The 26,953-nt window shown below is 38.8% G+C and overlaps 1 protein-coding gene across 4 annotated transcripts in view; it reads right to left on the bottom strand.

Annotated features, from left to right (window-relative positions):
* The window catches only part of HECTD1 (HECT domain E3 ubiquitin protein ligase 1), a 111,365-nt gene that overhangs the window by 5,343 nt on the left and 79,069 nt on the right, over positions 1 to 26,953 (bottom strand). For 2 of the 4 annotated variants that reach the window (XM_023227434.3, XM_023227433.3), the window contains exons 25-40: positions 23,827 to 24,663; positions 22,921 to 23,142; positions 18,261 to 18,394; positions 15,811 to 15,933; positions 14,134 to 14,290; positions 11,709 to 11,931; positions 9,508 to 9,562; positions 9,097 to 9,279; positions 8,497 to 8,704; positions 8,324 to 8,409; positions 7,634 to 7,761; positions 4,685 to 4,886; positions 2,853 to 2,990; positions 1,933 to 2,540; positions 303 to 381; positions 96 to 189 (exon numbers count right to left, since the gene is read on the bottom strand). In XM_023227434.3, the coding sequence (XP_023083202.1) occupies positions 96 to 189; positions 303 to 381; positions 1,933 to 2,540; positions 2,853 to 2,990; positions 4,685 to 4,886; positions 7,634 to 7,761; positions 8,324 to 8,409; positions 8,497 to 8,704; positions 9,097 to 9,279; positions 9,508 to 9,562; positions 11,709 to 11,931; positions 14,134 to 14,290; positions 15,811 to 15,933; positions 18,261 to 18,394; positions 22,921 to 23,142; positions 23,827 to 24,663 (3,477 nt within the window). The remainder of the gene's footprint in view (positions 1 to 95; positions 190 to 302; positions 382 to 1,932; positions 2,541 to 2,852; positions 2,991 to 4,684; positions 4,887 to 7,633; positions 7,762 to 8,323; positions 8,410 to 8,496; positions 8,705 to 9,096; positions 9,280 to 9,507; positions 9,563 to 11,708; positions 11,932 to 14,133; positions 14,291 to 15,810; positions 15,934 to 18,260; positions 18,395 to 22,920; positions 23,143 to 23,826; positions 24,664 to 26,953) is intronic. The other 2 variants (XM_023227435.3, XM_023227436.3) reach the window with 2 other exon arrangements.

The following is a 26,953-nucleotide window of genomic DNA, read 5'->3' as shown; positions in this document are numbered from 1 at the left end:
ACCATGCCCAGCTGACCACCAGCAATTCTTGACCATAATTTCAACTGTCTCAAAGTCAAAGGAGAGCAATTATGCTAAAAATCCTTTAAAATTACCTCTAAAGGCTTCCATTTGTTTCTGAATACCTGTATGCATACAAAAGTCAAACATCAAATCCACATATTCTTCTGCATTATCCATTGTTATCATCTGCAAAAGAAAATCTGTCAGTATCTAGAAATATTTCAGGAGTGTCTAGTACAACTGGCTTTGCTAAGAGGATATTTCAGAACTTACAACTATATTAAAAGTAAATTTTTTACCTCATCTTCACCACTTGGCTTGAGATCCACAGCTGTGAAACCATATATTCTTGAGGAAGGGCAAAACTGGAAATTTAAACTGGGAGGACAAAAAAGATTAAATTAACTGACAGGCAGCTACTACTAATGGTGTTTAATTTTTATAACATGACTATCATCTGCCATCAGTGGGTACAAGAGAAAAAAATTAAATAAATATAATAACATGGCTATCAAAACCATAATTCCCAGCCCCCTCCTCCTCCAACAAAATCAGTACACCAGCTTAGAAGTTGAGGCCTTTTTAAATGCAGTATTCTATAGACAAAATCTACTAGGCCAACTGTTACCAAATCTATCTGGCTTTGCAAAGATTGCATGAAACCACCTTTCTATATTTTACTTCTAACTTATGGCACAAAATTAATTAAAAATTTTGCGGCCGGGCGCGGTGGCTCAAGCCTGTAATCCCAGCACTTTGGGAGGCTGAGACGGGCGGAACACGAGGTCAGGAGATCGAGACCATTCTGGCTAACACGGTGAAACCCCGTCTCTACTAAAAAACCTACAAAAAACTAGCCGGGCGAGGTGGCGGCGCCTGTAGTCCCAGCTACGCGGGAGGCTGAGGCAGGAGAATGGCGTGAACCCGGGAGGCGGAGCTTGCAGTGAGCTGAGATCCGGCCACAGCACTCCAGCCTGGGTGACAGAGCGAGACTCCGTCTCAGGAAAAAAAAAAAAAAAATTTGCAATTAATTATGATGGCAACGTTTATAAGTCTGTCACCCAGGCTGGAGTGCAGTGGCCGGATCTCAGCTCACTGCAAGCTCCGCCTCCCGGGTTCACGCCATTCTCCTGCCTCAGCCTCCCGCGTAGCTGGGACCACAGGTGCCCGCCACCTCACCCGGCTAGTTTTTTGTATTTTTTAGTAGAGACGGGGTTTCACCGTGTTAGCCAGGATGGTCTTGATCTCCTGACCTTGTGATCCGCCCGTCTCGGCCTCCCAAAGTGCTGGGATTACAGGCTTGAGCCACCGCGCCCGGCCGTTTGTAAGTCTTTTAGGAAGAAACTGTTGCTTCACTGAAGTCAATCATGATATACATTAAAAAAAAAAAAACCTTGACTATATAACCATTTATCAAATACAGCTTACCAACATTATCAGCAAACATTAAAAAAAAAAAAAAAAAGGCCTTGCAGTTAACCTAAAATCACAGCTGAAGATATAATTACCTGTACATAAAGTAACAGAGTTTTATCAAAAGATCTGCAGCATCTCATCTACTACAGCCATTGGTGATAAAGCTGACGTACCAACTGATTTTTGAGCTTTGCAAAGTGGGCCATATATTAGCAGATGAATTTGTCAAAATATTGTTGGCTCTGGACATTTTACACAGGCATATAAATTCACATTGGCTAAGTCACGTAATCCTCTCAAGGTTTGATGATTAATAAACTAATATTCTAGTATTCTGAGTGTTGTCTTTATAATATTAAATCAAGGTTCAAGTCGATCATCAGTATTTCCTACAGCATATTACTGTTTTTGACAGACTGTTTTCTCATATATTGCAAATCAGTGAGGACAAAGAAACAAAAGCTTTACAACTTATTCATCCATTGGATTGAAGAATGTACATATAATGCTTACCCTAAATCCTCTATGCTAAGTGGAGGCCCAGAACCTGATGGATTCTTCAGCACTAGTTCCTGTAATTTTGTGTTCTTCTCATCTTCAGAAAGACCTTTGTTGCTTAAAATTTGGCGCCTCTTGATAGCAAGGTCTTTAATTTCTTTTAAAAATCTGGCTCTGTGTGGGTTTACTAATTCAAAGTCTTCCCAAGTCAAAATTCCATTAAACCAAGCCGGGGGTTTTGGTTTAGGGGGATCAAGAATAAATTCTGATTTTGAATCCTCTTCAAAGCTTCCTACCGAGAGTGAATCATGACCTTCTTCTGTAGAAGCTTCAGACTGACTTTCAGTACAGTGTAAGTCTCTATCACCTCGTGACTCATAAATCAGTTTACTCATATTGCTTTTAATGTCACCCATACACATAAGTTTAAAAAAAGGTTTAGAAATAGGTAAGTCCACAAGTCTATTGTCTTGAATGCATTTGGCCAAGAAAATTCCAAGGAAATGAAACAGTTTCGTGATCCTTTCAAGCTCATCACTATCCTGTGGAAATGGTGCCGTGAACAGTCCGCATGACCTCTGCACATAATATCCAGGAGGTTTCAATCCACCTCCAAGATCAACCTAATTTTTTAGAGGGTGAAATGCAAATAAAATTAAACAAAAGGTAACAGAAACTAAGCCTATCATCACCTAAGAAAAAAAATCCATAAACTAAACATCTTCATGAATTTGGCTATCTAAAAGTATGTAATTTTATTAAATAGCTTTTGCTGACTAAATTTTATCACTTTAGAAATATTTTAGTTGTATCAAGATTATTCAATAATAAAAGTAGAGTCAGAAACCTGGCTTATGCTCTGAACACATAACCTATTTTTAACACTTTTGAAAACAGAGTCACAACTCAAGTCACAAAATAAGAAATATTCTTACATGACGAGATTCATCATCTGGAAAATTATCATCACAAAGCCAAGCTCCCAAGTCAGTTCTCTGGAATTCCGCTGCCACCAGAGCATAAAACTCTAATGTGGGTCCCAAGCCAGTTCCCTCTTCTCCTAAAAACTCAACCTAAAATATGAACAAATAAATTGTGGGTTAAAGTAAACTTAAAAGTTTGGGGTATTTTTGAAATAATCTAATTCTTGCCAAAATTTATCATATCTGATCCAGTAATATACCTTTTTTCAAAATAGCAGTGTATATATTATAAACAGCATACGAGTGTTATTGTAATTTTTCTGAAGAGTCCACTTATACACTATTACATGCTTAAGCACTGTGCCAAGCATCATTCACACATTTACTTCTCACAACAACCCTGCAAAATAATTATCTCCTTTTTACACCAAAGGAAACCAAATCTCACATAAGGAGGTTAAATAATTTGCTTGAAGAAATGATGGTGTACAGATTTTTGTGTGTGTCTGTGTGACACCAAAGCCTAAACTCTTCCACTTTTTTACTTTTTTTGAGACAGAGTTTCACTCTTATTGCCCAGAACGGAGTGCAATGACACAATCTCAGCTCACTGCAACCTCTGCCTCCCGGGTTCAGGCAATTTTCCTACCTCAGCCTCCCAAGTAGCTGGGATTATGGCATGCACCACCATGCCTGGCTAATTTTGTATTTTCAGTAGAGACAGTTTTACTGTGTTGGTCCGACTGGTCTCAAACTCTTGACCTCAGGTGATACACCCACCTCGGCCTCCCAAAGTGCTGGGATTACAGGTATGAGCCACTGCGCCTGGCCTCTTCTGCTTATTTCTGAGTTAAAGATGCTTTAAATCATTTTTGCAACAGGAAGAGCATGGACAAAAACCTTTAAAGTGATTGCATAAAGTATCATAAAAACTATAGCATATGGTTAAAAAATAAAGATTATCTAAATTAGAAGAATGTAAGCAGCTGGGCATGGTGGCTCACGCCTGTAATCCCAGCACTTTGGGAGGCCGAGGCAGGTGGATCACTTGAGCCCAGGAGTTTGAGACCAGCCTGGGCAACATAGTGAGAACTTGTCTCTACTAAAAAAAAAAAAAAGAAGAAGAAGAAGAACGTAAGGGTAGGAGGAATAACACAATGAAAGTCTGTATATAAAGTGAAAGACGTTAAGCTTTGGACATCTTCTAGAGATGTATCATATTTCTTGCAATTAGTTTATGATCCAAAAGTTAAAAACAAACCAAGTGGTTTCACCCCTGTGACAGGAGAGGTATTTCCACTCTTCCTCATATAGGGAATACTGTGTATACGAAATATAACCAACAATGTCCACAGTAACATTTCTAAACTAAATATACTAAATTTCATACTGCCATTTGCTATAACATCTCTCAACACAGACCAGTGATATAATACCAAGCACAATTTAAGTGAAACAATATTACAAAACCAAGTGCTCCCAAAATATCCAACAGTGCAGTTTAATATAAGGGTCAAAAAGAAGCCCTTCTGAGTACTATTATTTTAGTCCAACTTTGTTATGAAATGCGTAGAAGCCCTCAAGCGGAACAAGCACGTTGCCACCTCAAGAGTGGAGATCTTCTTTGTTGCTCAGTAATGGCGCAAGACCTAACCCCTAAGGAGGTTGACTGACATCCTCTTATGAAAAAGATGCTCTGCCAGAAGAGAAGGCTTCTGCTGACAGAATAGGAAAACCCCTCTTCATGTTTACCTACCACAGTTTTTAATGCAGTGAAGACACACATTGGGCTGGTTCCCTAAGTGTCATTCCTATTCCCTAAATCTAATTTTATATGAGATTACCTCAAGAACTGATTTCCGATCTGCATGTATTTGCATGACATTCTCAGCCCATTCCATCAGTGATTCGCCACGTGGAACTTTTACTCTTTCATGCTTGAGACGACCAACTCTAAACTCTCCAGGGTCATCTCGCCTAACACTGCTTGTGGTTCTCGTTCGTTCTACAGTGGCTTCACGTCGGTTTTGTAACCACACTATTGCTCTGAAATAGAAAAATATCTATGAGCTGCAGCATACATTAACAGCTGAATGTACTACTAAACCAGCAACAGAATTCAAAGATTTAAGAAATTAAAAAATAGTATTTTATCAGGTTAAAACACAGTAATCTTTTTTGTTACATAAATTGCTTCCTTTCACAAGTAAAAATATATGAAACTCCTTTTATTATAATCTGCCTTAAGCAAACTGAGAAAGTGCTGGGTCTGTGTTTTCCCTCCTTATTTTAGCAGTTCAATAAAAATAAAAATCTGTTGTCCAGGCCCCAACATCATTCAAAAAAAGGACAAATGTTTCCTATTGGAGAAATTTAAAAATGATTAAGCTATCTTTCAAACTGAAAGCTGTCAGGCCTCTGAGCCCAAGCTAAGCCATCATATCCCCAGTGACCTGCACGTATACATCCAGATGGCCTGAAGCAACTGAAGATCCACAAAAAAAGTGAAAATAACCTTAACTGATGACATTCCACCATTGTGATTTGTTTCTACCCCACCCTGATGAGTGTACTTTGTAATCTACCCCACCCTTAGGAAGGTTCTTTATAATCTCCCCCACCCTGAAGAAGGTTCTTTGTAATTCTCCCCACCCTTGAGAATGTACTTTGTGAGATCCGCCCTCTGCCCCCAAAACATTGCTCTTAACTCCACCGCCTGTCCCCAAACCTGTAAGAACCAATGATAATCCCACCACCCTTTGCTGACTCTCTTTTCGGACTCAGCCTGCCTATACTCAGGTGAAATAAACAGCCATGCTGCTCACACAAAGTCTGTTTGATGGTCTCTTCACATGGACAAGTGAGACAAAAGCCACCATCAATTATAATTTTAAAACAATTTTTCTTTTCTTTCTGTTTTTTTGAGATGGAGTCTTGCTCTGTCGCCCAGGCTGGAGTGCAGTGGTGCGATCTCGGCTCACTGCAACCTCTGCCTCCTGGGTTCTAGCAGTTCTTATGCCTCAGCCTCCTAAAAAGCTGAAATTATGCCCAGCTAATTTCTGTGTTTTTTTTTGTAGAGATGGAGTTTCGCCATGTTGTCCAGGCTGGTCTCAAACTCCTGGCCTCCAGTGATGTGTCTGCCTTGGCTTACCAAAGTGCTGGGATTATAGGCATAGGCCACTGTGCCCAGCCTGGAAATAGAAAACTTTTTAAATGTTTTCTTTTTTTTGGTAAATTACTTCTTCCATGATTATTTAGAGGGACTATCTTCAAACCAGTACAAATATTTCGTAAATAATATCTGACCATTTTCTAACTAACTGAGTAATTTGTTGCACAATAAGCCATCGCACATCTTTCAGCAAGAAATACATTAAATCTGAATAGTAAAGACACTACACAATTAGGCTTAGGACACAATTATAGTTTGACTTAAATATTTCTTTGGGGGAGAGGACACCACACTTCTACTCAATGAAGAGAAACATTTTTACAGTCCAGAGGTCTTTTATTTTTTATTTTTTTGAGACGGAGTCTCGCTCTGTTACCCAGGCTGGAGTGCAGTGGCATGATCTCGGCTCACTGCAAGCTCCGCCTCCCAGCTTTACACCATTCTCCTGCCTCAGCCTCCCAAGAAGCTGGGACTACAGGCGTCCGCCACCACGCCTAATTTTTTTATTTTTAGTGGAGACAGGGTTTCACTGTGTTAGCCAGGATGGTCTCAATCGCCTGACCTCGTGATCCGCCTTCCTCAGCCTCCCAAAGTGCTGGGATTACAAGCGTGAGCCACAGCACTTGGCTATTTTTTTTAAACACCTATTATGCATGAATTCACAAAGAAGAGGTTCCAGCAGCTCAGGCTCCTTTCCCTTGGTTTTCACACAGTGTGCTTCTCAGGGTGCAACAGGCTGGCACTTCAGCTAAATGCAGGTACCGTTCCCTTTGGCTTTCTTTTTTTTCTGATCATTTTCCTTCATGCGTTTCAGGAAGCTATCTCGGCTCTTAGAGTGCTTAATGTGCTTAATATGCACATTAATTCTCTTAGTAAGAATCTTGCCCTTATTTGTTTACAACAATGAATGCGCCTGTAATCCCAGGAGGGCTGAGGCAGGAGAATTACTTGAACCTGGGAGGCGGAGGCTGCAGTGAGCCAAGATCATGCCAATGTACTCCAGCCTGGACAACAAAGCGAGACAAAATACAAAAACAAAAAAACAATGCCAACAGCATGCTGGGTAACACTGTAGACTCTTCCAATTTAGCGACAGTAACACTTGTGGGGCATTCTTTTTTGAACAGTACCCATTCCCTTAATGTCTACAATGTCACTTCTCTTTTAGATCTGCATATATGTGGCCAAAGGAACAATTCCATGTTTTCTAAAAGACCTAGAGAACATCTATCAGGTATCTCCCCTCCTTTCCTTTGGATTAGTCATTCTGGTGAATTACTAGAAGATTGGTGGTTTAGACCAAAAGGCAATGCTGACTATTCTTCATAGGAATACAAGATAATATATCCCCTCTATCAGTCCTGACAGTATAGTTGTATTATTTTCAACTTATATAACATAAAAACATACTTATTTTAAAAACATAAAAAGATGTACTTAAGGTAAACAATCATCTCACCTAACAGGAAACTGAGAAAGTACTGGGTCTATATTATGATTTACAAATTTAGCATTATTACAAAGAAACCATCTATCAAATCTAGAACTTTGAAAGATATGACCGTATCAAGTGTTATGCAGCATTAGGTGATTTGGTTGTTGTGAAACATCATCATCTTACCTTGAGGCACCAAATGCTGTACATGTGAAATAAAGCTGTCTAGTTTCAAATGGTATTAGAAAAGGACATTTGCTGGTTAATTGTTCACACCAGTCTGGCAGAGCCCCACTTGCCAATGCCAATGGTTCCTGTGAATTAACAAATAACAATGTCTTAGTGCTATAAGGCATTCATGCATTCATTCATTCATTCATTCATTTTTGAGACAGAGTCTCACTCTGTTGCCCAGGCTGGTGTGCAGTGGTGCGATCTCGGCTCACTGCAGCCTCTGCTTCCTGGGTTCAAGCGATCCTCCTGCCCTAGCCACCCAAGTAGCTGGGATTACAGGCATGTGCCACCATGCCCAGCTAATCTTTGTATTTTTAGTAAAGCCAGGGTTTCGCCATATTGGCCAGGCTGGTCTCAAACTCCTAGCCTCTAATAATACACCCGCCTTGGCCCCCACAGTGCTGGAATTACAGGCGTGAGCCACCACACCTGGCCCTATAAGGCAATTATTAAAAATGACCAAAAGAAAAGAAGAGTCAATTCTAAACCTGTAATTAGGAAATAAATGCAAAGGACCATATAGCTCAAATTACCAATCAGAGGGAAGGGAAAGATGGTGAGAGGTAGAAAAGAAAGTAAAGGGAACATTAGGAAAAGTCCAACAGTAATAGAATGAAGAGTTCAGTTATCTGATTTTATTACCTCAATCTGCTGTAATATTTTTGTTGTAATTTTTTTGCTAGTGAATTCATCTGGTGGAAAAGTAAACTGAGGCTGTTCATCACCATCTATAAAATTAATTAATAAAATTAATAAAAATATAAACTGACTTGCTTTAAAACAGCTATAGAAATGAAACAAGGCTTCTTACAGACCTTCCTGGGATATTCTTGAATAAGGGTCACTTGCAACTATATACAGAATACGCAGAAGCTGAAGGACATCTTCTACTCCACAAGAGTTCTGTCCATTGCCTGCTTTGGCCTGAGGTTGTTCTTTTGTTAAATTAAGAATATCACTACTTTGAAGAGTAGAAATGGCCCCCTGGTTTAACCCAGACTTTGTTCCATGCTCACAAAAATCCTATAGAAACAATTAGAAAACCTGGCCATTAATCACATTTTCAAGAAAAACAGTGTATCATTCTATCAATACTACTATGAAAGGGTTGGAATTTTTCAAAGTGCCTTCTTTTAAAATAAAAACATAACACAAGACATAAATCAAGGCATTCTAAACCATTAAAATTCCCAAATAAAATATAACCACTCTAAGCCATGGTCAAAGTCTGTATTCAGATTCAATGTTACAAGCCATATTTGAAATTTTAGAATTTGTGCATTAACAATGTTAATTCAACCTCATTTTTAAAATTATGTCTCAATGAACTGCTGTTCCTTAAGAAGCTTCCAAAGCTGCAAAACAAAGCACAAAGCCACTTGCAATCAAAATAGTGTTTTGATGCCAATATATACCTTATATGCAGCTATGAGCTGAGAACAATTTCTGTTTTTCCTAATACTTTTATTAGTGCCGGTTAATTTCCAGTGACGCAGGAAAGCAGCGTCTGCATTCTTCTGCAGGTAGGTTATCAAGTCATTCTTTGGTAATTCATCAGTGCCAAGGTACTGCTCCACATGCTCTATAGACCAGCAACCCTACAACAGGAAAAACCAAATGTTGGCCTTTCCCAATTATAAAGTCTATGATATTTCACATGCATTACATGAGGTAGCTTTAAGATCATGCACTTACACTAATCTAAAGAATTCCATGTTAGTCATTATTCCCTTCAATGTTCAACTGCAATACTGTGTTAGTTTTACTATCTTTCTTCTTTTTACTAAACAGCCAAGAGTAAGACCAATTTTCCAAAAATAACTTACCATTTTTCCATTTTCCTTTTCTTTATCAGAATCCTTCATTTCTCTGTACATGATTCTAAACATGAAGATATTCAAGTTAATTCATATATAATTTGTGACTATTTTCGATAAGGCTTCAATTCTTTTAAAAAAAATGAACATCATTTACTAGACATATGTCTGCACTGAACACTGAACTCAAGGAGAATTCTTTTTTTCTGTATTTTTTGTAGACATAAGGTTTTGCTATGTTGTCCAGGCTGGTTTCAAACTCCGGGTTTCAAGCGATGCTCCTGTCTTGGCCTCCCAAAGTGCTGGGATTAAGGTGTGTCACGACACCCAGCCTCAAGGAGGATTTTTAAGAAAAAATGTTAATTCGTTAAACGTAAGGGCAAAGTAGCAGAAACCATATTCCTGAATTACGATTTATAAATTTAGCATTATTACAAAGAAAGCATATATCAAATCTAGAACTTTTTTTTTTTTTTTTTGAGACGGAGTCTTGCTCTGTCACCCAGGCTGGAGTGCGGTGGCCGGATCTCAGCTCACTGCAAGCTCCGCCTCCCGGGTTCACACCATTCTCCTGCCTCAGCCTCCCCAGTAGCTGGGACTACAGGCGCCCGCCACCTCGCCCGGCTAGTTTTTTGTATTTTTTTTTAGTAGAGACGGGGTTTCACCGTGTTAGCCAGGATGGTCTCGATCTCCTGACCTCGTGATCCGCCCGACAAATCTAGAACTTTTAAATATATGACTGTATCAAGTGTTATGCAGCATTAGGTGATTTGGTTGTTGTGAAACATCATAGAGTGCATTACACAAAACAAAATGGTATAGCCTACTATCTACCTAGGCTATGTCTTACAGCCTATTGTTCCTAGGCCACGAACCTTAACAGCATATATCAGTGTACTGAGTACTACAGGCAACTGTAACACAATGGTATTTGTGTATATAAACATAAAAAAGGTACAGTAAAAATATGGTTTTATAATCTTATGGGACCCCTGTCATACATGGTCCATCACTGACTGAAAAGTTGTTATATAGCACATGGCTATAACTGTTGTAAAAATACAATGGGATAAGAAACAGGTTCTCTGTGTCTAGATGGAAAGAAGGATAGAAATAACAATGATCAGGAGTGCTTATGTTCAAATAAGGCAGCTGAGATCAATTTTGAAACTGCAATAAAAATTGAAGGGAGGTTTTCCTAGCTTTTGGGAACTTGGAGAAAAAAACAGAAGGGCAGGAGAATACCTTTATGATTTTCTGTTCTATCTCAAAAGGACCTAAATTACTTTTATTGGCCATTATATAAGATTATCAGTGATGTTAAGAAAACATACTAATGGAAGTGAAGTTACAGTAAGAATGACGATATAATTTGTTATTATTAAATAACAAATATTGTATAGATAACATTTACTGAGCACTTAATATATCCTAGGGAGTACTGAAAACACTTTGCAGGCCAAGCACAGAGGCTCAACACCTGTAATCCCAGCACTTTGGGAGGCTGAGGTAGACGGATCACTTGAGCTCAGAAATTCGACAACAGCATGGGCAATATGGCGAAAACTCTATCCCTACAAAAAATACAAAAATTAGCTAGGCCTGGCGGTGCACACCTGTAGTCCCAGCTATTCAGGGGGCTGAGGTGGGAAAATCACCTGAGCCTGTGGAGTTTGAGGCTGCAGTGAACCATGATCGCACCACTGCACTCCACTGCACTCCAGCCTGGGCAAGAAAGAGACCTTGTCTCAGAAAAAAAGAAAAGTAAAGAAAACACTTTATACATATTAATTCATTAATTCCTTACAACCACTCTCATTTTATAGATTAGGAATGTGAGGCACAAAAATGTTAAAATAAATTTACCCGAAGTCATTGATAATTATTTGTACAAAGAAAGGCAGGTGTTAACCCACACACCCCCAAAATAAAGAACAGAAATAAAATATTTAGTACTCATATTAGTCAAAGAATTCAAATGACGCTCTTCTCAACAATTAGGTTAAGAAGCTAGTGTAGATTGTAAATGTCCTTCTGCTTCTAAAACTTAATCATTCTACACCAAGAGTCCCAAACACTATTATCTGTTCCTGTAAGCCACAGAATAAAAACCCAAACTTTTCTGTTCCTATAATCCAAAATAAACACAATGCTTCTTGGCTCATACACTAGGGCATTATCTACCAAAACATTAAGTTAAAATTTCTTACGTGTATGTGGGCTCCCAAATACGCCTAAGTTTATCTGATTTCACATTGCCATTACAGGACAACTGAAGCAATTTTTGTACATAGTAAAAGATGGTTGATCTGAAATTGGTGAGTGGTAATTCAACTTCACGAGTCGTTCCAAGACCTGTTACTTTCAAAGTGAGGGCTAATCGAGGTGACGGAGTACATTCGACTTCTTCCAAGAGCTCTGAATGAGGTGTCCCTGAAAATTTGGAAGATGTGTGAAAAACAATTATACTAAAACAAGCAGTCCAAACTAGGCAACAAGGCTACATGAAATCCAAACCCCTCTGCCATACATTAGCTAAAGGATGTCAGCTACTTAAGACTCTAGGCCTTGACATTTTTGTTTTCTGTTTCTTTTTTTTTTATTTTGAGATGGAGTCTTGCTCTGTTGCCCAGGCTGGAGTGCAGTGGCACGATCTCAGCTCACCTACGTGTACAAAACGGGATACAGAGCTAGTATTTAAAATTACCATAGGCAAAAACACATTCTCAGAAGATACAAAATATACTGGTAGAGAACTCTACAAAAAGTTTGTGCCTATTTATACTCTCTAGAATATGTTTTCCTTTTTTATAATTAATTTTTTTTCTCTGAACTCCAAAGAAACAAGATTCTCCTTTTTGAAGGACCCTTACAAGAAACACCTTGATTCAGTCTATCTATCCTCCCCAAAGAACATTTATACTACAGAGTATACTTACTTTCATATTTAATACAGGTATCTTTTTTTTTTTTTGAGACAGAGTCTCACTCTGTCACCACCCAGGCTGGAGTGCAGTGGCGTGATCTCGGCTCACTGCAACCTCTGCCTCCCGGGTTCAAGCAATTCCTCCTGCCTCAGCCTCCTGAGTAGCTGGGATTACAGGCGTGCACCACCAAGCCTGGCTAATGTTTGTATTTTTAAGTATAGACGGGGTTTCACCATATTGGTCAGGCTGGTCTTGAACTCCTGACCTCGTGATCTGCCCGCCTCAGCCTCCCAAAGTGCTGGGATTACAGGCGTGAGCCACCGTGGTCAGCCTAATACAGGTATCTTTCTGTCAGCTAAAAAATACCCTCCTCGCTTAATCGTCAATTTAAATCTTTGTTAAGGACAATTTACTGATTATAATAGCTGACATTTATTGAGGCACACATCAGGCAGCACACTAAGCACTTTACATACCTTACTTCATTTAAGCTTTTTAACTACCTTGTCCAACAGGGACCTTTATTCTCTCATGTAAGAGATAAAGAAATTCAAGCTTAGATAAGTTTTGGTGACTTACCCAATGTATCCATTTCCTACTGCTGCTATAAAATAGTACCACAAATTGGGTGGTTTAAAACAACACAAACTTGCCAGGCACGGTGGCTCACACCTGTAATCCCAGCACTTTGGGAGGCTGAGGTGGGTGGATCACTTGAGGTCAGGAGTTCGAGACCAGCCTGGCCAACATGGTGAAACCCCATCTCTACCAAAAATACAAAAATTAGCTGGGCATGGTGGTGTGTGCCTGTAATCCCAGCTACTCGGGAAGCTGAGGCAGGGGAATCATTTGAACCTGGGAGGTGGAGGGTGCAGTGAGCTAAGGCTGCACTCCAGCCTGGGTGACAAAACAAGACTCCATCTCAAGAAAAAAAAAAACAAAAAACTACCACAAATTTATTATCTCAGAGTTCTAGAGGTCGAATGTCTAAAATGGATTTGCAGGGCTTCATTCTTTCTAGAGTCTCTAGAGAAGAATGTTTCCTTGCCTTTTCTAGCATCTAGGGGCTGCCCACATTCCTTGGCTCATTGCTCGTCGTCACTCTGACTCCTGTTTCCTTAGTCATGTGTTCTTCTCTGACTCCTGCCTCTTATGATTACACTGTGTCCACTTGGATGATCCAGGATAATCTCCCCTTCTCAAGATCCCTAATTACATCTGCAAAGTCTCTTTTGTCTGCTTTGATAATATATCGTAAGTTCCACAGGTTAGAACCTGAATGTTTTTGGGGAGCAATTAGTATGCCTACCACACTCTAAAATACAAGTTGTAAGGGACAAGGTTGTTACCCAGACCAACTGACTCTAGAGGGCATAACTGTAACCACTGGAGAGTCTGTCAAAATTGAGACGTATAAATCCTTAGGAATTTTGATCCAGTAGAAAATACAATAAGAATTTCCCACCTTTAAGTGGGACTTTGCCTTAAAAATTGAACAAATACAAAACACATGTTGGTTTTTAAAATTTGAAATAATTTGTAATTTGCTCCTTTAAAAAACCTGTACTTTTTAAAGAATGTGTGGCTGACGAAAATTTTTTTATAACCTGCATACACAAAACTAAAAAAAAATTTTTAATAACGTGCATACACAAGTAGCACCTTACTTTTCAAACTATATAAACCATAAAACCAAAACATCCTGTACCTGGGGGTGGTATTTCTAGATCGGTTGTCTGTTGGACATTAGTACGACCAGGTCTAGGATCAAAAGCAGGAACCAATGCAGAAAATTGTCTCTTTAGCACATAATCATCATCCCATGTTCTCCGGCGTCCTCCTTTAGTTTCGTACTCTTCTTCTTCCTATCAAAATAAAATTTTACACACAAACATCATAAGATGCAAAATCTCGTTCTTGCAAAGGCAATGCGTTAGTTCTTTAGACCTATTGCATTTCCTTAGCCATATTTCTTAAACCCAAAATGAGCTAACCTAAACATGGATAGAAACACACATTTCTTAATCATTTCAGTTTACCCAAAGTAAGTTGCATCCTTGATGGTTATACAAATCTACACATTTCACCAAATGATAACCATTCACGGACAGGTGCGGTGGCTCAAGCCTGCAATCCCAGCACTTTGGGAGGCCGAGGCAGGCGAATCATGAGATCAGGAGTTCGAGACCAGCCTGGTCACTATGGTGAAACCCATCTCTACTAAAAATATAAAAAATCAGCGGCATACTGGCAGGCACCTGTAATCCCAGCTACTCGGGAGGCTGAGGCAGGAGGATCACTTGAACCCGGGAGGCACAGGTTGCAGTGAGCCAAGATTGTGCCACTGCACTCTGCACTCCATCCAGGCAGACACAGTGAGACTCTGTCTCAAAAAAAAAAAAAAAAGAAAAGGATAACCATTCACAAACATCGTTAACTTCCTGGTTTTGTTACTGTACTAAAATTAGGTAATATGAAACTAGCCAATGGGAAAAATTAGGTAAAGGGCACATAAGACCTCGAGGATTTTTGCAACCTCCTATGAACCTATAATTATTTTAAAATAAGTTGGCTTTTAAAATGTAAATTACATTTCATACTGAATTACTTACATACCAAATAAAATGCTGGGGAGTTGCTTTAAATTACTATGAGGCAGATAGCACGTAAACACACGTGCACATACATCCACAGTTTGGTTTAAACACTTAACTGAAACAAACTGACATCTGACAGCTCTGATTCCAGAATGTCTGGGTTTGCATCCTGGAACCAAAACTACTATTATATGTATGACTTTTAGCAATTACTTCATCTGAAAATTATAGCTAATAATAACCCTAAAAAGGCTGTTGGAAAGAATTAGCTAATATACATAAAGTATTAAGAACTATGCCAGCCAGGCACAGTGGCTCATGCCAAGGCAGGCAAGCTTGAGTCCAAGAGTTCAAGAACAGCCTGGGCAATGAAGCAAAATCCTGTCTCAAAAACAGAAACAACTCTAGCACTTAATTAGTGATCATTACGTGTTAGCTATTAATAAACAACTACTACTACTACATCTACTACTACCTCTACTACTGCTACTGTAACTACAAATCTTAGATACTATATATTAACCATTTTAATATATGTTTACTATTACCCAAAGCAAGGTAAAGGGGTTTCAAGCATTAAGCTCCTGCATGCATTACATCACACCAATCATGGATTCTATATGGAATATGAAACCCAACCAGTAGGGGAAGTTTCTTTGTGTAACTGTTTGATAACTCCCTCTTCTTACCCTTTCCACACTGCACATTTTTGTAGGCATTTAGGTTGGTGCCTTACTATGAAAGGGAAAAATATACATACGGTAGGGAGATAAACATGAAGGTATTACCTGCTCCCCAATAGGTCGGCTCCCTGCTCCAGCAGGAACCTGTGGTAGCTGTGAGGTAACAGCATGATGCGTTACATCAGAGCGGGAGCCAGCTCGACGTTGCAGGGATGGGCGTCTCAGAATCTAAAATAAAACAATCCCAAGAGATACACGTCTAATTATTTGACCCATATATGCCCCCTTTCAGCCATGACCTGAATATATTAACCCCTATTAACAAAAGTGTCACTGAAAACTTTTTCATTAGCCAACTTCAGAAAAGTTATGAGTTCGATGTTTTAAATTCATCATGCATTTTATACTAACCTCCTTCATAAGAAGTATTGCGTTTTCTTAGCAACCACATACTAAAAGCATTTTCAAAATTTCTTTACCCCATCAAAACTCATCAATTTTTTTGAAATCTAGTAACATTTTATAAAGAGAAATTTTAGGCCGGGCGCGGTGGCTCAAGCCTGTAATCCCAGCACTTTGGGAGGCCGAGACGGGCGGATCACGAGGTCAGGAGATCGAGACCATCCTGGCTAACACGATGAAACCCTGTCTCTACTAAAAAAATACAAAAAACGAGCCGGGCGAGGTGGCGGGCGCCTGTAGTCCCAGCTACTCCGGAGGCTGAGGCCGGAGAATGGCGTAAACCCGGGAGGCGGAGCTTGCAGTGAGCTGAGAGCCGGCCACTGTACTCCAGCCTGGGCAACAGAGCGAGACTCCGTCTCAAAAAAAAAAAAAAAAAAAGAGAAATTTTAAATATACAGTTAGTTACAATAAAGGGTATTTTTTAGGCACAACTTTCAATTAGAATACAATCCTAGTGGTTAAATATTAAGAGTTCTGGATCACATTGCATAGGCTTGGGTCCTCACTCTTCCACTTAACTCTGATTATAAGGGCAAATTATTTTTTTTACGCCTCTACTTCATTCCTTCGTATGACAACTAATGAGAAAACAGATGGACCCTGCTTGCAAAACCATAGGTACTAAAAAACAAACTCCTGGCCGGGCGCGGTGGCTCAAGCCTGTAATCCCAGCACTTTGGGAGGCCGAGACGGGCGGATCACGAGGTCAGGAGATTGAGACCATCCTGGCTAACACAGTGAAACCCCGTCTCTACTAATAAAATACAAAAATCTAGCCGGGCGAGGTGGAGGGCGCCTGTAGTCCCAGCTACTCAGGAGGCTGAGGCAGGAGAATGGCGGGAACCCGGGAGGCGGAGCTTGCAATGAGCTGAGATCTGGCCACTGCACTCCAGCCTGGGTGATAGAGGAGACTCCATCTCAACAACAAAAAAAAATGCATTAAAAAAAACAAAAATAAAAATAAAATAAAAAAAATTAAATTAAATTAAATTAAAAAAATAAAAAAAAAAAAAAACAAACTCCTGGGCCACGTCAGTCTCTTGAGTAGCTGGGATTACAAGCACGAGCCACTGCACTGGCTAAGTTCACACATTCTCTGTGTGTGTGTGTGTGTGTCTGTCAGGGTCTCATTCTGTGGCTTAGGCTGGAGTGCAGTGACCCAATTATAGCTCACTGCAGCACGAGCCACTGCACTGGGTAAGTTCATACACGTGTGCGCGTGTGCATGTGTGTGTCAGTGTGAGAGATTCTGTGGCTCAGATTGGAGTGCAGTGATGCAATTATAGCTCACTGCAGCACGAGCCAACTAAGTTCATACACGTGTGTGTGTGTGTGTGTGTGTGTGTGTGTGTCATTCTGTGGCTCAGGGTGGAGTGCAGTGACCCAATTATAGCTCACTGCAGCACCAGCCACTGCACTGGCGAAGTTCATGCACGTGTGTGCGTGTGACAGATTCTGTGGCTCAGGCAGGAGTGCAGTGACGCAATTATAGCTCACTGCAGCACGAGCCACTGCACTGGCTAAGTTCATACACGTGTGTGTGTGTGTGTGTGTGTGTGTGTCATTCTGTGGTTCAGGGTGGAGTGCAGTAACCCAATTATAGCTCACTGCAGCACAAGTCACTGCACTGGCAAAGTTCATACACTGCGTGTGTGTGTGTGCGTGCGCCCGAGCATGTGTGCGTGTATGTGTGAGATTCTGTGACTCAGGCTGGAGCGCAGTGACACAACTACAGCTCACTGCAACCTGGAACTCCTGGACCCAAGTGATTTTCCCCCTCAGCCTCCCAAGTAGCCAGCACTACAAGTGTCAAAGTGTGGGATGACAGGCATAAGTCCTATACCCAGCCTAATTTCACACACTTTTAAGCCTGTTAAAACATCATGTGACATTCTATAACTTTTCAAATATAACCAATTTATTTTCTTTAAGTGGAGAATCATAAATGCTCAGATTAAAATTGCTTTTCTTAACCACATTTTTTATACTGTTGCCACATTTCCTTGCTTCGAAGTTTATGACTTAGCTTTTCCTTTCTTCATTTCAACTATTAACAACCTATCTTTGTGAAGACAATGGGGTACTCTCTCTACCATAACCTCCTCGTATTCTTGGTCCTCCTGATTGTCATCTTCATTCTCATCATCTTCTTCATCTGGCTCAGGTAAGTCCTCATCATCATCAAGCTCAGCCAACAGAGTACTGGCACGGCAGCTATCAAGGAAATCTTGAAAACAAAATCCACAACCTTATGTCAATACAATTAAGAAAGTGTAACAAAGGAACTTTGCATTTTAAGTTTTTACAAAACGAAAGTTCAAAAGGGACAAGTGTTGCATTCTGCCACCACATACAAGATGAGTATGGACACAACCATGAAAAAAAAAGGGATAAAGGACAACCATAAACTAAACCTGAATTACAAAATCATAATATAAAAGGATAACCATTTGGACTATTTAAAAAACAACAACCAAAAAATAAACCTTTACACCAGCCCGGGCGACAGTGCGAGACTCCATCTCAAAACAAAAAACAAAAACAAAACCCAAAGAAACCCCTATCGTCATTCTCTGAATAAGTCACAGGAAGCAGAACATGGTAGAAAAGAGAACACTTTGGAGTTATTCATTCCTCCAACAAATACTATATGCCAAGCACAGTGTTAGGCACGAGGTATATGAAGTTGCAAACAAAGAAGACACGGTCTGAGTCCCCATGAAGCTCACAGGGAGAGACACTGATCTGGTAGGTTACTCAAAAACAATGACTACTTAAGATAATGCCTATTTACTATGGAATAATGTATGTGGCATCTTTCATGTTATCCATATTATCTAGCACATAAGGAAGTTCAAAATAACTTGAATCACTTTAATCTCCTTCCTTCTTAGAATCTCTTGCCTTCAATGGAGACTGGGTCAAATTACATTGTCCTGCATAAATGAAGATGCTGACAAACTGTTCTTCATAAAAACTGAAAGAGGACTAAACGGATTAAAACAGAACTTTTTACTGGATCTGGAAAAAATAGTCAAATATAATATCAGAACTGCACATAGGATAAAAAACAAAATACTTTATATTCCTAAAGAACATCCAGAAGACAATTTATAGTTACTCAGAAACTTACACCTACAGACCACTGAACCAATTGGTTTTTAGTCCAATAATTACACAGGACTAAATATTCAGTGCCTTTTACTGGATGGCCAGTAGAAGAAGTCTGCCATTATATTTAATTAGTTTCTAAGGGTACACTTTTTTTTGTAATCAACTTTCTCAGGTTGAAAGGTCTACATTTTTAAAACATTGTAATGCTTTGAAATCAGAATGTATCTTACAAACAATGGCAAGTCAGAATTAAATTGCAACATTTTTAACCTTAGCAATATAAAAAAATTGGTGTGTCTTACAATCAACAGCATCTTAAATTTGATGAAATATGTTACCCTTTAACACTTGTAAGGAGCCACCTGCAATTTAGGAACTGGTATGATGTGGTGATACACAAAATAAATCTATTCCACTCTGATTTATCTTTTAAGGAACATAATCTAACTTCATATATTGAAATTCTATCTCTGATATGTTACAACTGACTGATGTCCATTTTTTCTTTCTCATCTTCCCTTTTTTACCAGCATTAAAAAGCTCTGTATTTCACAGATGTGACCACATCATAGAATGAAACGTCTCTCAAAACACAACATGGTATGGTATTTGTGCCTGTGGTAAGAGAAAAACCACAACACAATAAAAGTTTGCACAGCATATACAGATGGTATAAACTGATGTTACTTTGATTTTTCACCCCAGCAGTCTAAAGTGTCTACCAGCTTTAACAATATAAAAAAGAACATCTTCTATCATATGTTCTCACTTGTAAGTAGAAGCTAAACCTTGGGTACACATGGACACCAAGATGGGAACAGTAGACATTAGTGACTCCAAAAGGAATCAGGAGTGGGCAAGGACTGAAAAACTTCCTATTGGGTACTATGTTCACTATCTGAGTGACAAGATCAATATAAGTCCAAACCTCAGCATCATGCAATATATCCCTGTAACAAACCTGCACACGTATTCCCTGAATCTAAAATAAAAATTACATTAAATTTTTTTTCATCACCTCACAATAGATTTTTTTTTGAGACACAGTCTCGCACTGTCCCCCAGGCTGGAGTGCAATGGCACAATCTTGGTTCACTGCAACCTCCGCCTCCCATGTTCAAGAGATTCTCCTGCCTCCACCTCCCAAGTAGCTGGGTCTACAGGCGCCCGCCACCATACCTGGCTAGTTTTTATATTTTTAATAGAGACAGGGTTTCACCATATTGGCCAGGCTGGTCTCAAACTCCTGACCTTGTGATCTGCCTGCTTTGGCCTCCCAAAGTGCTGGGATTACAGGCATGAGCCACTGCACACGGCCAACAATAAATTTTTTTAAGGCTGGTCAAACCTAACAACAAAATTTAAAAGTCAATCAATAGTTCTAACTTTTTTTTTTTTTTGGAGACAGAGTCTTGCTCTGTCACCCAGGCTGGAATGCAAATAGCACAATCTTGGCTCAATGCAACCTCTGCCTCCCAGGTTCAAATGATTCTGGTGCCTCAGCCTCCTATGCAGTTAGGACTGTAGGCGTGGGCCATCACACCTGGCTAATTTTTTGTATTTTAGTAAAGAGGGTTTCGCCATGTTGCCCAGACTGGCCCCACACTCCTGACCTCAGGCAATATGCCCACTTCAGCCTCTCAAAGAGCTAGGATTACAGGCGTAAGCCACAGCGCCCGGCCAGTTTACTCTTTCCTCCCCAGGATCATCTTTAACTTCCCATGACCAAGAGCTAATGCTTGAAGTTAACATAATAACAAATAAGTAGAGAGGGGCACTGGACCACCATGAGAAATAATAAATCAGAAAACAGCTTATGCAATCAATTTATAACACTTTGGTGTAATAATCATCATTTTGCTACACACTTGTTTAATAGGAAAAGCAGAAACAAATATAATGACTTTCTTAAAACTATGGAACATCGTATCAAATTCTTGCTATGAATTAGGAGAGGCTATATTCTCACAAAAATGAAGAAAACATTAAAAAGGGGGTATACACAAAATAGCACTTTAAAAATGTATCTTCGTATAAACTTTGTCTTTAAAATTACTCCCAATTTTTTTTAAAGAAAAACAGGCAATATGATCAAGGATATATGGTAAAGGGTATTCCAAAACAATAGGGATGGAGTGCAATGTTTTGGAAAGCAATTCAGTAATTATTATTTTAGGCATTTATCCTAAGGAAATATACTAAAATACAGTACAAGAAAGTTCATTCATAATGATGTTTATGGTAACGAAAAAGTTATAACTTAAATATAAAAAATTGATAATTTATTAAATGATCACACAGTGAAATATTTGGCAATCATTTCAAATGTTACAGAAACCCATCCAACATATGTGAAAATGTTTTCACAATATATTGAGTGAAAACAGCTGGCCGAAAAGGATATAATCCTTTTTTGTTAAAAAAAAAAACCATATATCAAATGATGTACATCAAATGATTAACAGTGGTTGTCTCTGGTAGGTGGGGACTAGACAATTTTCATTTTCTTCTAGTTTCTATTCAGAGCATTATTTTTCTAATAAGATAAAATAAGAGAAATAGAAACACAGATTGTATCTTAACTGAATCAAATACATCCCTTTGATTACAACATGGAAGCCATAAGGCTATTACTGAACTTTCTGAATAAAATTTAATTTGCAAGAATCATGCGTTACCTAACTAAGGAATTATTTCCAAAAGTCTTTGATAACAGCATACAAGGAATATCATTTTACAAACCTTATGAATCTATTACACTTCTTCTCTCAGTAGTAAGAGTGTCAAATCACTTTATGGTTCTTCCATTAAAACTTCTTTTGTGACAAAAGGCAAAAAAAAAAAAATGACCCATAAAGTCCCTAGATCTACTTCATGTATAATCAGATAACTGCAATTTTTTTCAAAATATTTTTTCAGAGACAGGGTCTAGCCTTGTCACTGAGGTTGGAGTACAGTGGCATGATCACAGCTCAGTGTGGTCCTGAACTTCAGAGCTCAAGTAATCCTCACACCTCAGCCTTCTGAGTACCAGGACATCACACCTGGCTAATTTTGGGGGTCTAGGGGTGGTAAAGATGGGGGGTCTATGTTGCCCAGACTGGTCTTGAGTTCCTGAGCCTCAAGTGATCCTCCCACCTTGGTGTCCCAAAGTGCTGGGATTATAGGCGTGAGCCACCACATCTGACCAGATAATTTTTTTTTTTTTTTTTTTTTTTTGAGACGGAGTCTTGCTCTGTCACCCAGGCTGGAGTGCAGTGGCACGATCTCAGCTCACTGCAACCCCCACCTCCCGGGTTCAAGCGATTCTCCTGCCTCAGCCTCCCGAGTAGCTGGGATTACAGGCAACCACCACCACGCCCAGCTATTTTTTTTTTTTTTTGTATTTTTAGTAGAGACAGGGTTTCACCACGTTGGCCAGGCTGGTTTCGAACTCCTGACCTCAAGTCATCCACCTGCCTCAACCTCCCAAAGTGCTGGGATTACAGGCGTGAGCTACTGCACCTGGCCCAAAGATTCCATATTTATAAGAAGAGAGAATAATTCTCTTTAAACAAAAGTTTAAAATATCAGGAGAAAACATAATAAAAGTATCATTATTTAAGTATCTAAATACTTCAATTTTAAATTATAACTTACCATATAAGGAATATTCTGCTTCCTGACCTGTGTCACTCTCACTGGAAGTTGATGTGAGGCTGGTGGTTAAAGTATTACTTAATGATTGACCAACTGATAAAACTGTTGTTGCTGTAGCTACATTGCTGCTGCTAGTAACACTGGACGTTGACATAGTCACTGTTGATGTAGTACCAGGTGTGGTCAAATTAGGGAAACTCTGAGCACCCATAAGAGGAGAAGCTAAAGACAAAAATGAAGCAAATCAGTACAAATAGGTGAGATTGTAGAAACCTTAGAAAAACCAAGTTTTATATTTTTTAAAGAGTGAGGTCATAAAACACACTAATAATAAAATGGTTACTGAAAAGCAACAACTTTGGGAACCCAACTGAAATCCAACTAAAAATTCTTTTTATAGCACTACTATATTTTTAAATATTATGCCTAACTTTTTTAAAGAAATGAAACAAGCAATGAAATAATTCCCAATGTATTTTCCAAGGGAATTATTTTGACCTGTTAGCAGCTTAAATTGGAATTTAACTTTCAGAAGCTAAGATCAATGTAGAGTCTAAATAAAAGCTATACTTACATGATGCTTTGGTTTCACTGCACTATGATAACATTTAATAGTCATCTATTTCCTCATGCAACTTTGCTTAATGATGTATCATAAAAGAGTGTAAATCAGAAGTATTGTTTTATCCTTCTAGAATAAGAGGTTCTTTATCACACCTAATCTGAATTCTGAAAATATGATGATTCTAGAGAACTTAACTTCATATTCCTGAAGTGCTAAATTTGATGTAGCTTTATCTAATATGGTTAATGACCTAGTTAAAAACTGCAGCCAGAACAAGAGACCCTACTTTGCATCCCTCCAAGTGGAAAAAGCATTGGTTCCAGAAGGAAAAGCTCACTTACTTGCTGTGCTCATCACATTCCTCCCCAAAGTATTAGTGTTGTTATCACTGCTGCTTCGGCTTAGATTCATGTTGTTCGTGGCATTAGTCCGTGCTATGTTTGCCACTCTCCTTACAAAACTCTCCAAGCTAGATGTTTCTCTTGAGGACAGGTTAGGTACACTTGCACTAGAGCTCATAGGGGCCCCAGCAGCCAACAAAGAACTCACTGAGAGTCTGTTACTTGCTGAAGAGCTAAGAGGTCGTTGTGAAGCTGCTTCTTTATTAGTTAATTCAGATACTGAACTAACATCAGGAGAACTAACACTGACAATTCCCATGGATATTGCACTAGACTCCCCAGGAGTACGAACAGAACTATCGGGGCCTAACTTCCTTTCAGCATTTTCACTTCCCGTCTCCGCTGTTAAGGTGCTGGTGCTTGCACTGGAAGACGACCCTACTTCTGTTTGAGGGACGTTTTCAGCAGATGAAAGAACAACAATTGGTTCATGGACATCAGCTCCTGAAACTATACTGTGTTCCATTACAATTTCTGATCTCCGTTCCGTTTTGGTCGAACCCAAGCTGATGTCGCTGCTACTGGCCACGCTACACACAGAACTGCTGCTTCCTTTTCTACTTGAGGAGCCTGCAGCAGCAGACGTCTTGTCTGGACAGTTGTTTTTCACCAAGCTGCTCCATGATTGCGTTGTGCCTGAAACAGTGGATGAAACAGGTTTGGGTGATGCCACTGTATCAGGGTCGTACCCTGGTGCAAGCTTGAGGTCAAATTTTCCTTCTGCGCCCATACGGTAAGAGTTTGAGCCACCAGCATCCCAGGTGACATCAATCCAGCCTGGAAAGGGACAGGAGTTTGTGAGACCCAGAAGAAAGCAGATAGGAGCGTGTCAGACAGTAGCTCCACAATATGGGATCAGCTTTTCATCAGTGCTGTCCTTTTCTGAATTTCTAGTCAATCAAGGTCGGCCAACTAAAATATATGTAAATTTTTGGACTCAATTATTTGACTATATGACTAGTTATCTGAAAGTCTATAATATTTAACTCTCATGATAAAAATATTTTAAGGACAAGAAATATGTACTGTATACAAGGTTTCCAGGAAATGTTTAAAATTCTTCCTTTTATTTCCCTTATTTCTGAACTATTCAGTCTATGACATTTAAAAGCAATGTAAAGGTCATGTTTAAATCTACTGGGTTATTTTTCATTTTTAAAATTATTTGATTTTTAGAGATGAGGTCTTGCGTTGCCCATGCTAATCTTGAACTCCTGGGCTTAAATGATCCTCCCACCTCAGCCTCTTGAGTAGCTGGGATTACAGATGTGAGCCACTGCACCTGGCTTGGTTACTTCTTAAATGGAAGAACTGTTCAAGAAATTTTAAAAGATTGATATACATAGTAAAATACTGCCACTTCAGCAAGTAAACACAATCTAGGTAAAAGTTTTTAAATTGCTAAGTATAATTATACTTAGTCAAATTTTCTGTCTAGAAAAACGTGCTAGCTTACCATTAATTTCTTACCATTAATTTGGGCTAACCTCTCAAAATATTCATATATTACCACAGAAATTTTAGGTCACTAGCTCAAATAAAATACTAAAGTTAGCATTTCGGTTGTGTTCTCAAAGTTCAGTGGTTCTTTGGTTCTCTTATGTTAAATAATTAAGTTCAATAAATTTGAATAAGCACAGAAAATTCTAAAAAAAAATTTAAAGAGCACACTGAGCTCTTTTATTAGAAACTATCTGCTAAAGCTACTAACATGTACAGAACTAATGAGCATAATGATATTCAATTTATATATTTACTTGTAGTTGAAAAATAATATTCTTTTTTAAAAAAGGTAATGAACCTCCAAAAGCAAAAAAAAAAAAAAAAAAAATTGTCTATTAAAAGAAAATTAATATAAATTTTATAATCTTATTTTAGTGTTATAAGCTAACTATTTCAGGGAAAAACATAAGACACAAAAAACATTTTTTTTAAACTATAACAAGCCTTTATAAAGTTCTTACCCATACATAAAAGGGGCCCAAGCTCACATACACACCCATCCACACACCCAGATGCCACCCACACATACACCAAGTTCATATGTTTATGCTGGCACTCAGAGGGAAATAATATTGAATTACCTGTGGGGATTATCTGCATATGTGTTCTTTGAAAGGAAAAGTGACTGCCCCAAATCTACATAAGTAGCTTAGATGAGATTTTTCAATTGCCTCTATTTTTTTCTGTATGCTGAAATAATCTCTGAAGAACCAACATTTAACTATCTCTTCTGCTACACAGAAATGTGTGAGAAAAGAAGAAGGTTCAAAAACATAGCCCAATCTCAAATAAAAGTAACTTTTGTATTGTATTAATTGGCCCAAAAAACATACTCTCTCAACTCCTTCTACGCCCAAAAGACAGACAAAAAAAAATTAGAGTCAGTAACGACTAGCCATCATTAGAAATGGTTGGCTTAAGTATTTGAAAGCTAAGAACCCTCTCTGACATAGAGACTTAAAGGCATAACTTGATGGGAACGGCCATGTTGATTAGCCAAAACTAAATTTCTACATTTGTCAGATCAGCAAAAATAGGCCTTTCTTGAATGCTAAAACCCTGAAATTTCTAGGCTACATGATTTCTGTTTTTCCCATCTGTGGCAAATAAAACAAAACAAAACCAAAAAAACACTCAAAATATTCAGATTTACATGTGAGCACTCTCTCATAAGGAGGTGCCATACCTTACAGTTCAAACGTATTTTATAGATCAGTAACATTATACTGAAATGTAATTGCAACTTACTATGCAGCAAAAATGAATCAAGAAGAAAAATAACCTACAGTATCTATTTACCTTTGTATAGGCAATTGCTTAAGTTACTCTGCTTTTAACATTTGTACTTCAATAAAATGCTTATGTATGTATAGGAATGTCACAGTGCAAGATGCTGCTAGTCCAGGCACAAAGTATTAAAATTATTTTGTGAAGATTGGTGGTTGTATTAAAACTGCTGTGCCATTGTATCTTGGGGGAAAAAAAAAATACTCTACTTTCCCTATGCAATTGCTTCAGTTGACTCCATCCCAAGAAAAAAGAACTGCATTCACACGTCTCTAAC

This window comes from Piliocolobus tephrosceles, chromosome 6, assembly GCF_002776525.5.
Source record: "Piliocolobus tephrosceles isolate RC106 chromosome 6, ASM277652v3, whole genome shotgun sequence".
Lineage (NCBI taxonomy): Eukaryota > Metazoa > Chordata > Mammalia > Primates > Cercopithecidae > Piliocolobus > Piliocolobus tephrosceles.
The sequence above is the reverse complement of the archived record's forward strand: the minus strand, read 5'-3'. Positions and strand labels throughout refer to the sequence as shown.